At 41.6% G+C, this 11,509-nt stretch overlaps 1 protein-coding gene across 1 annotated transcript; it reads right to left on the reverse strand.

The window, feature by feature from the left end:
• Positions 1–7,453: 7,453 nt before the first annotated feature.
• LOC102710227 (peptide chain release factor PrfB1, chloroplastic) lies at positions 7,454–11,155 on the reverse strand. Its single transcript, XM_040526189.1, has 7 exons — positions 10,825–11,155; positions 10,448–10,525; positions 10,127–10,347; positions 9,453–9,656; positions 8,768–8,983; positions 8,463–8,649; positions 7,454–8,133 (listed from the first exon to the last, which is right to left on the reverse strand). Exons 1-7 carry the CDS (start codon positions 10,976–10,978, stop codon positions 7,820–7,822), a joined length of 1,374 nt encoding a protein of 457 aa, XP_040382123.1. The 5' UTR covers positions 10,979–11,155; the 3' UTR covers positions 7,454–7,819.
• Between the last annotated feature and the right edge of the window lie 354 nt (positions 11,156–11,509).

Consider the following 11,509-nt stretch of genomic DNA (forward strand, 5'->3'; position numbering starts at 1 on the left):
GAAACAGCAGCAATTTCATCTCTGCTCGATCGATCGTGTATGTGCGTACGTGCGTGTGCCCATTTTGATCCACTGCCCAGATTTGGTGTACTTCTCCTCCTCAGTTTCTCCCCGTCGGTGAGCCAGCGGCGGCGGACACGGACGCATCGGGCGTGAAAACAGTTGCCGGCCGGCCTCGATCGGCGCCGGCGACGATCCGGCCGGCCTGGCGGTGTTCGCAGCGGCCGACGAGGCACGCATTAACTTCGCCTGTACATGCATTCCGGCGTCGCGTAGGCTGATCACAGGGGAGGCTATCGTCGCACTGTTGGTGCATCAGGAAAGTGCATGCGTGTACGTGCGCAGGCTGCAGCCGCTGCAGGCGAATTTTCGCCATTAATGCACGGCAGCGACGCAACGTCGCCGACGGATATGCTGCATCGACCACATGTTCATGCTAGCACTCTCGCGTAATGCTTTTCGTATAACGTTCCACTTTTCGTCTTATTTACATTTTTTATAATTATAATTATTATAATGATTATGAGATGATAAAATATGAATATTATTTTATAAGTGATTATTTTTAATAATTTTTTAAATAAAATGGATGGTTAAACGCTCGACGCAGAAATCCAAAAATGCTCTTGTTTTGTTTTTTAGACATAGTAGTATGATATACTACTTTTATTTTAAAATATAGTTGCTTTATGTTGTTTGGTATAAGTAAGAATATATGAATGTAATATTTTTAGTAAAATGGCTAATTTTTAAATTTTAAATTGATGAAATTACCTTTCTACGTATCTGATTGACTTTATAAACTCCGAAATAATTGAGATCATAGAAATTAGCTCATAAATATTTTTGAATTTTTAAAATACTTATATTTTAAAACCGAGGGAGCGAGAGGATGCCGCTCTATCCCTACGCGCTGTAGGCGTTCAGACTCTGTACACATGCATGCACCATTTTCTTTTTCTTTCATTTTTCATGAACAAGTAGAGCATTCGTGCAGGCATCATTCTGCCGAAGACAACGCTGATTGACAGTCTAATTAATACTGCCGCTGCTTACATATAAATCATAGAGATGATATGGAGTGGTAGAGGTTGTGACAACGAAGCCAACCAGCTGGAGGTGTAGCTGCTCCGTAAGTCTATCTGAGAGTATCTCAGCGATACTAGAAGGCAAGTTTAATATGCAGTATTTCTTTTATATCACAATATAAATACTTATGTACTGATTATTATGATTTTAATTATTCTAATCAGTTACTTAGAAAGTGAATCTAATCAATTTTAAAATTAAAAATTAACCACTGAAGTGACTAAAATAAAATCTTTTGATATATACTTACTCTACGCTAAACACTATAAATATTAGTTATTTAGAATAGATGCAGCAGGTGTTTTACATATTGATTGATTCATGGACGGATGGAATCAATTACTACATCAGAACCAGATCTGATCTCTCAAGATCACCCATGCTTCAAAAATCAACGTGCGACAAGAAGGGACATCTATGTGTACGAGTAGGGCCGATTGCTGGTTCTCTTCTTTTGTCAGCTTAAATTTTCAAGACTTGAATTATTAGCTGCATTCAACTAAAAAATTTATTATTAATTCTGAATTTAAGTATACAATACACTTGATTTTATTTGGTGTGCAATCCTAACTACTTCTTTTGTCCTAATAATATATAGAGCTATTTCTAGACATAGGCACATAGCCTATGTTCTGGTTTATAGGTAGAAATAACTATACTGTAGGATAGATAGTACTGATTTTCTATTAAATATAACGATAATATCACACAATATAATAAAAAAGTGAAAGTATTTATATAAATAAATATCTACCATCTAATTTTTATGTTTTCAAAATACATAATTTGAGATATATCTATTGAAAGCTAAAGTTTCGAAAGTTTGGTAAAATAAAGTCAAAAATATCATATATTCGAATACAAAGGTGTTATATTGTAAAGACACTGTAGTTGCAAGTATAGAGTACTTGCAATAGATTGATAATTTTTACCGTTTTAGACATGCAGTAATACTATGTTTAACTATGATTTTCTATTTAAATATATACAATATACATATACTTTTATTAAAATATTTTTGAACTCGTATATATATTGTATTAGTATTTTCAAACTAATATTTTAATAGTTATTACTAGGTAAAGTTTTAAAAGTTTGATCACACCCTTACCCAGAATGACATAAATTACGGAACTAGAGGGAATAGTAATTAAAAAGAGCTCAACATTCGTTGATTGATTAATCAATTTATGTAAATACAACTACATATATATTCAAACACCTGCATCATGTCGCGAGTATATAATCACTCTGATTTTTTTTTGACGTCGTTGACTTTTTTATCAATATTATATTTGACCCTTCGTCTTATTAAAAAATTATATAATTATTGACTATTTTATTATGATTTGGTTTATTAGTAAAGTAACTTTAAGTATAATTTATAATTTTATATATTTGGACAAAATTTTTTAATAAGATAAAGGATTAAATGTAAATAAAAAGTCAACGGTGACGAAAAAACCTGAGGGAGTACGTTCTTTTTAGTGGTGACAATTCTCACATTATGATCAACCCAAACAGCTGCCGCTGCATGCATGCCATCGTTAACAGTATGTAGTTTCAGTTTTGGATCTTATTTCAAAGGAGGAAAAGCTAGCACAATGGGAAAAAAAAGAGAAGAAGCTATACACATCCAGATCAAGCCCCTCTTTTGTAAAAAAAAAAGTACGTTTTGGTGGGGGCAAAATGCATAAAGGGTCTAGCTTCTCTTCGATCGGTCCATAATACATAAGAGACCATCAAAACTCTATGATTGGCAATAAAGGGGATTATGGAGGATGACAACATCATGCTCTTCCCCCCTTAAGGACCCACACATTCTACTATATGCTTACCTAGCTTTAGTTTGTGAATGGTCCTTTTGCATGGCCCAGATCTTACTAAGGAGAAAAAAGAAAGACAAGAAAAGAAAACACACTCATGATCATTTCCAAATAGCTAGCCATGCTCTCTGAAATCCAATTCACCAGGACGTAGTTCAAAGCAACATACATGTCCTTTAGTTTTGTCCATTCTCAGCTTTTCCTCCTTTTCAAGAACCCCATGGAGCAAGGACAAAATTATCATGTTTTGGTTTTTAGTCAATGACCTTAAGTTTCAAAGACAAATGTGTTTGTGACCTAATTAAGCAAACTAAGGTTGGTCTTTAAAGAGTAGTTTTGTGAGCTTTGACTGCATTAGTTTAATTAAGCCTTTAATTGGCAGTGCAAGCACACGGGAGCACGTGCAAAAGGCACCCACGAGACTAAGATCCTAAGGAAATAATCGCTTAGATTGCACTCCTCACAGGCTTAACGACGCTAGCAGCAAGCAGCAAAATCCAAGAGAAAAACGCAGCCATCGTGAGAGCTGGCGACAATTGCACGCACGCAGCACGCATGCATGGATGGATGCAGAGGCCAGCTTAATTGCATTGGTTGAGTAGAAAAAAGAAGCAGATGATTTAGCTGCAAAGAATTAACGTTTGGCCAAATGAGATATGGATCAAGTAGCTAGCAAGAGGGTGATGCAATTAAGGGCGATTCCTTCGAACACACTCATGCATGTGTGTTGTCATGTGTGGGGATAAGCACCACGCAAAGGTTTTCTTGCTGTTTAGTTGTTAATTATTTTTCTTCTGATGAGTCGGCCCAGAGCTAAAGCTTGCACGACTTCAGTGGCGTATTGGGTTCTTCGATTAAGTTAATCAGTCACAACTCACAAGTCGTCAGTACAGGAGAGCAAGGTTAGTACATGTTGGAGTATGCTGTATTTTGTTTTTGTTTCTTTGGTCACAGGGAATGCATGTTCTCTCATTAATTTCTTCAGAGTTCAGATGTTGGTGCCTGCTGATTGCTCTCGCTGTATACTGCTGTTAAGTAATCTGTTCTTAATCTATTGCAGACGCATCACGATGACAGTTAGCCCACATAAGCCTGCAACTGGTGGGCAACATGCGAAAAGAAGCACCTCTGAATTTTCTGATGGCCCCAACTTGTGTATATTGAACCAACTTGTGTATATACTATATTGATCAGCAACAAGTAATTATACACCGGATAAGAATTAATGTGTCAGTAGAGTATTTGATTAGTGCTACATGTAGAGCTCAGTGAGAGTATGGAAGGTTCCCATTTTGAAATGCCAATGGTTTCACCAGCATTGCTCCCAAGGTAAAAAAAAAACAGCAAGAAAACAATGGTTTGGTCACATAACCTAACTTGCAAGTGACTACTCCCCACTGACAGTAGTGCTGTTCTACTCCTAACTCCTACACCAAGGCCATGCTTATAGGAAGCCTACACTAGTCAAGGAAGAGCATCCTAGGGTAGGGTTACATGTCTTTGAGAGACCCAAAGAGAGACCAACATTGCTTGGGAAGTGATCAAATTACAATTAACTAACCAACCACTGTAGCTACTACCATGGCTAATTAACAACACATTGGTGCATGCCCTTGTTGCCCTTGCCTTGGGCTCTGAAACTCTTTGTGAAGCAGGAGCAGCAGAAAGGCAAGAGGCAAGAGGCATGGGCACACACACCATACATAGTACAGAACATTGTAGTAGTTGTAGCAGTAACCTGCAGCATTGGTCCACAGAAGGTGGTGGCTTTGAGATTCTCACAGGTTTGCAGGTGACGTAAACGCTGGCCCATCCGTGTCTGGAGATGCCTCGGAATTCGTGCTGGGAGAGCCATGGATGGCCACTGGGATTCCTCCATCTCTGGCAGTGTAGTAGTGTGGTTAGATAGCTTGGCTAATGGCTACAGTGTGGATGCACCGTATAGTTAAGTACATTGGTCGGGTTAAAGCTTAAACTAATCCAGAGGGTTTTAGATCTACTGCTACCAATTCTAGCAGAGAGGTAGAGAGAGAGAGAGAGAAAGTAATTGGAGTACTGTACTTGCTGTCTCATCGATGTGTCTGATATGAAGCAAACAACAACTGTCCTAGCTGCTCATCAAGTCAAACGGCTGCAGCTCAAAGCATGCACCACCACCATGATTTGTTTAGAGGAGAGTAAACTTGTCAGGTTTTGGAATGGAATCTCACTGGTTTGTTTACTCCTATATTTTACAAGCCGTTGCTGTGTGCGTTATGGGCAAAACAGTAGGACGTGCCATTCGTGGTACTACTGCATATCTGAACGACCAGATGCACTATGGGAATAACGTCGATTCGTTGCTACATTTTTTTTAAGCTGGATGCACTGCTAAGTATACTACTGTAAACAATACATACATGTGCATTTGTGTCTTCCTGTGTAGGGCTTTTTCGGAGCACATGAATTTTACATAATTTTTATGTAAAACAATTCCTCCCTCGGAAATTTTTGTAAATTTTCTACGAACCAAATAAGCGACTGATGAAAAGAAAATACACCTTGGGATGTAGAGGCCAAAGTAAGTGGCGCTTATGTAATGTAACCGTGTAATCTATCGATCTCTCCGTTTCATATTGTAAGACGTTTTAGCTATAACTGGATTTACCTATTGATGAATACATATCGTTTGTATAAATATATAAATTTATTACTATACATATAAATATATATGATGCTAGAAAATAATATACATGATGCTAGAAAATTTTATATCGTGAAACAGAGATGGCAGTGAACTTTGGACTGGAGTTGGGAGCATAATGTTCTCTCTGGCTCTCTCTCTCTGCCCATGCTCCTTCATTAGTCTGTTTAATAAAGCGGACCATGGCCCATTCGGTGTCCCCAGCCCAATCATTGGAACATGGGCCGTGCCATGCTAGTACACTGCACGATTATTCAAACGGGCCATGTTTCGCTAATGAGTCCTGATAAGCCCAAAACTCACGGCCCATCAATCTGCAGAGGCCGCGGCCGTCGTCTTCTTCCTCCGTCCTCAGACAGTCAAACCCAGATAGAATGCATTGAGTTAACAAAACCTATGAGACTGGTGGTAAAACTTAAGGCCCATCAATCCTATAAAACTAGTTAAAAGTGACATCGAATTAACAAAACTTATGAGACCGGTGGTAAATAGTTAAAGCTCACGAAAAAAATGACATTTGAGAATACGTCTACCGGAAGGAAGGCAAATCTATCCTAAGACCTCAGTCGATCCAAGTCGCGGGAACCGAAGCCCTATCGCCGCCGTTCTCCCCTCCTCCTCAAGCTACCAGGAAAGGCCCCGTCGTCCGCGCAATCCTCGCCCGGCGCCCCGGCCGGTGATCACTCCTCCTCGCCGCCGCCATCGCCTACATGTAAGCACTTAGGAATCCCCCTTAGTTGTTGCGAATTGGGAACGCGGGGTTCTGCGTGCCGCATGCATGGAGATCGTCACGAGGGGGAATGGAGTCGGGAGAGGTCCGGTGGATGGAGGCCTCACGTTTTAATTTCCACGTTGGTTCTCAAATGTTCTTACATAGGGACAACTCGAAGGATTTTGCGATGAATGATTGGTTTCCAAATTGACTGATGTTTGATCTGATGGACTTAAATTTGACTTGATCGTACAAAAGCACCTTTAAGCTAGCTAATTCCTTTTCTTTCAACTCATCACGTATTAAAATTCTCTCTTTTTGTCTACCGATATAAACAGAAATTCCGCACGGTCTGTGTAGTTAAAAATGGAAAAAAAAAACAGGTTCATGCTGTTGGAACTGGTCTGCCTTGATTTGATTTCACTCTTTCATTGGAGTTACTGCCTTGGTATCTTGATCTGCTTTGTATCTCTGGGGAGGGTATCTGCAACCACGTTTTGTGAGCTCAGAGGAGGCATCCGTGGGATTGCAGTGAAGATGATGGCTCAGCAGCCTCAGCCGCCTCACCTGGGATGGCGCTGGAAAACTTGCAACAGAAACTTGGTACTGACTTGGACCAGAACGAGTACATGCTGCCATGCTGCTAGATTTCTTCACTTATGTTACAACTTTGTTGTTGCTTGTGCGACATAAGATTATTGAAATTGTGCTAGAAGGCTACCATTTCTTTCACTGATCAATGATACTGCAGCAGTTATCAATGATACTGCAGGCACGGGTAGGAACAGTCACTCCAAGAATGGTGGAGCAACAGAACAGCAGCAGGAAGCAAGAAAATAAGCAAAGGGCTCAAGTGCTTACACATACTAGTATCATGGGAGATTTGGTGTGAAAGAAACAGAAGGATATTCCAGGGAAAGGAGATGGAACCAAGACAGCTACTAGAGAAATCAAAATCTGGGTGAGCGGAAGACCTTGCGAGAATAATCGCTGGAGCACAGGCGTCCGCTGGCATTTGCTGCACCCAGTCGCCTTTTTCCGTTTTTGTGCGGTTTCTGATTAGTGCTTCCCTCTGGGACTTTTGCCGGTAACGCCGAACTGTTCACCGTCACCATTTTATCGTACGGTGGCTTGTACATATTTCTCCCCCTTCTAATGAGCATTTTAACCGTTCAACAAAAAGTACCTCGACAAAAAGTAACTTGAGTTACCGGTACCTTACGGTCAAGGTATTTTTTATTGGACCAGAGCAAATCTCTTCTAATATATACCACGCCGGGGTAAACCGGTGGCCTTCTTTCAAAAAAAAAAGCATTTTTTTTGTAGGAGCATGATCGTCCTATTTATCAGTCCTCAAGTATCTAAACAAAGAAGAACTCTGCATCTATAGCACAAGCACGGTTAATTTCAGGCTATTCTTCCACCACGAGACAGACCTGGGTGGAGTTCTTGCTCTGCGTACAAAACTTCACTTCACACTGCTGCACCGGATACCGGATGCAATCTGCGTCACTTGACGCTTTGCTCCTCGGCAGCAGCAGCAGCAGCAGACAGCTTGTGCTTGAGGTAGGCTCTGACGAAGGCGTCCAGCTCGCCGTCCATGACGCCGGCGACGTCCGACGTCTCGCAGCCGGTGCGGACGTCCTTGACGAGCTTGTAGGGGTGGAAGACGTAGTTGCGGATCTGCTGCCCCCACTCCGCCTTCACCGCGTCGCCGCGGATCTGCTTGATCTCCGACGCGCGCTGCTCCTCGGCGATCACCAGCAGCTTCGCCTTCAGCCGGCTCAGGGCCTTTATCTTGTTGGCCAGTTGGCTCCTTTCCTCTGCGAGGTTTTGGGCAACGGGAAGATGGAAAAAAATATGACCCATGCAGCTCCAGTTCTTGATGCAAATGCATTTCAATGGCATTCTCAGGTACATATTTAAGTCATGGTATTTATCCTGTGATAAAACTTAATTTATCCTGTGTTGCAGTTTTTTTACTCCAGCCTTGAACGGTGACCAGCTTATCACTTTTTTTAGGCTTTTTCATGACCACATCATACTGAACTAAGATTGGGCCTAGCCAAGCATGAGACACTATCTATCTGCGCAACATGTGTGAGAGCACAGAGCCAAGAATTACTAGCTATTCACGTTTACAGTTACAAACCTGTGCAACGAACGGCGATTCCAGTGGGAATATGGACCATGCGAACAGCCGTCTCCACCTTGTTCACATTCTGGCCTCCTTTGCCTCCTGCTCTAGTAAAACTTATCTCCAGGTCCTCTTCAGGTATTTCTACATCCATGGACTCCTCTGGCAGCAGAGGCATGACTTCAACACCAGCAAAGCTTGTCTGAAGAAATTAACACATTGAACAGGAAACTGAGCATAAACAAAGTAGATGTCTTTTCCCTTCAACCTGTTAGGGTGTGGATACGAATCATAAAAGTGGAACTGCAAAATACAAATACCTGCCTAAGCCCTTTGGCATTGAATGGGGACTGACGAACAATTCTGTGTGTCCCTTTCTCCCCAGAGAGATACCCATAGGCATATCTCCCCTCTAATTCAATGCTAGCTGATTTTATTCCAGCCTCTTCACCAGGAGATTTTTCGACCACTCTTGTTTTGTAGCGCTGCTTCTCTCCCCATCTAACATACATCCTCAGTAACATGTCAGCCCAATCCTACAAACACCAAGCCATTTAAAACGATTATGATCACATTTTGATCATACATAGAAAATTTGTTCTCAGAGAGAACATGAAGAACCATCTACAGTTGCACTAGAAAGCCAGTTATGTTCTGTATGTATTAACTCATCAAGAAGGTCACTGTCATGCCACAATTCACAGTTGCGCTAGTTTTATAATTGATTTTTGTTCAGAGTCTCAAGTCTCAGCTCTCAAGGACACCTTTCATAGTCAGATATTATCAGGACTTGTATAAGAAAGTTGCTACAATGGAATATGTGTGGTATTAAAAGCACAATACTAGCAACAACAAGAGCTTAAATTTCTACTAAAGTAAATAGACCAAATGAGTGAGATATGAGATCCTAGAAAACTAAAACTGCTGACCGCGGTCATCTTTCCTACTGTACAAGCTAAGATGTATTTTCTACTAAAGGAAGCATGAGAATTAGTGAAAGCATACCTGTGCATCAGTGCCACCAGCACCTGCAGTAATATTTATCACAGCCCCTTCCTTGTCATAAGGTCCAGAAAGAAGCTGTGTCATCTCAAAGTTATCTAGTGCTTTGTTTAATGCCTTTGTGATCTTTGAGGCCTCCTCAAGAAGGCTGGTATCTATAGAATCTAACTCCTCAGTCAGCTTCACAATGGTCTCAGCTTCTTCAACCTGTAAATAACAACATAAGGCCATAATCAAAACTAAAGTTGATACTCCCTCCGCTTCATATTATAAGATGTTTTAGTCTTATCATTCATTCATGAATCAATCTATATGCTTTATATGTGTCTAAATTCCTTAGCATCCATATAAATCAAAAAATGACTAGAACATTTTATAATATTAAATATAGGTAATAACAAATTATTGCCAGGAGTTTAATTTTTAACCCAAAATGGCTGCCAGTTCACAACCGTGGTATGGGTATATGCAACAAATCTGCATATGTTTATTAATTATCATTACCTGTATTTATAAACATAGAAAATCCACATTTCATTATTGATAATTTCTCTAGGAGATGTCGAATGCTGATTCATTTCAATATAAATAGCAATAGCATAAATTAACAACTATACTTTTACATCAGCTGTAACATTTCCAGTGTGAAACGAACAAGAATAATGAATTGGTTAAACCTGTGACTTAAAATCGTTGAGAAGCTTGACTCTATCTTTGACCTCTGTCAGAGCAACAAGTATCTCCTGTGCCTTGGAAGGATCATCCCACAAGGAACTATCTGCGGATTTCTTCTCAAGCGAGGCGATTTCCTCCTCGAGCTGATCCATGGCAGCAGACTGCCTGACTTCATTGACACGCGCTACAGCCAGCTCGACATCCTTCCGCAAAGCGTAGAAATCTGTCACCAGCATCCAAGCATAAGGGGATAAACCCCTGGAATTCATGGAAAAGAAACACAGCCCTATCCTGATCTGAGAATGTGGGGGGAATTTGATTACCCTGCATGGCCCATTCGACAGCCTCTGAACTTTCTGCAACGCTCGATTGGCTTCCTGACCCAGAGGATGCAGATCGCACTGTGTTGACCCAAGTCTGTCAATGTTTCATCCAGAGGATAAGAAATCTAACGCATAAAAAAAGCAACCATTTTTTCCCTATTCAAGCTAGTATCAGCTTCAGTTCTCGAGTGCCACACAATAACAAGCCAACAACAACAACGAAAGAAATTACTAGTGTGTGTACAGTTGACATCTCGTACAGTACAATCTATGCGAGCGGTTTTGGTTTAGTTGCAAAACAAGACAAAAAAGAAAATCAAACCCAAAAGCTTGCATACTTGCACGAGTGTGTAGGACAGCTGGGAAGGCAAGCTCACCGGGAAAGGAGGAGGAGGGCCTGCGGCGGTGGATGACGCTGCGGAAAGAGAGTGACATGGCAGGGACGCCGGCGCTGGCCCTCCGGTGAGCGGCGTGGCTGGGGTACGGAGAGGCGTGCGCGCCTGCCAGGGGCAGCCGCGGGCAGTCGACCATTGCCGCCAGTGGGCGGGAGGGAGGGCGAGGCGCGGCGCAGCGAGGAGAGCGCCGGGCAGGAACGGCAGCGGCGTGACGCCCACCGGCCAGCGGGGCGGCGGTGAGGCGGGAGCAGAAGCGAGCGAACGGCGAAGGGGAGGAGAGGGGGATGTGGAGCAAGCCGGGAAAGCTCGAGCCCTCTCCTCACGCTCCTCTGTGATAAGGATCGGACGGTGGAGATTAATGGAACGGGATCCTCCGACTTAAAATTTGGGCTAACATATGGCCCCGTGAGCGTAGGTCACATGTCAGGGACTTACATCTCTCTAACTCTAAATTAAATCAAGAGAAACCGCGTCCGGAGATTAATAGTTACTGTGCCTTCGTTTCACAATCACAATGCAGGGATTTCTAAGCATCGTTTGGATTCACATATATACATCACGCGCGCGCGCATATATATATATATATATATATATATATATATATATATGATCAATAGATGAATCAGTATATAATTAAAAAGTTTTATGGTATAAAATGGATGGATTA

This window comes from Oryza brachyantha, chromosome 7, assembly GCF_000231095.2.
Source record: "Oryza brachyantha chromosome 7, ObraRS2, whole genome shotgun sequence".
NCBI classification, from domain to species: Eukaryota; Viridiplantae; Streptophyta; class Magnoliopsida; order Poales; family Poaceae; genus Oryza; species Oryza brachyantha.

Coding starts and splice junctions, on each gene's coding strand:
- LOC102710227 (XM_040526189.1), bottom strand. CDS start 10,978: ATGGTCGACTGCCCGCGGCTGCCCCTGGCAGGCGCGCACGCCTCTCCG. Junction 10,526..10,824: donor GCCCTCCTCCTCCTTTCCCG/GTGAGCTTGCCT, acceptor GGGTCAACACAG/TGCGATCTGCATCCTCTGGG. Junction 8,984..9,452: donor CTGGTGGCACTGATGCACAG/GTATGCTTTCAC, acceptor TGGTGTTTGTAG/GATTGGGCTGACATGTTACT.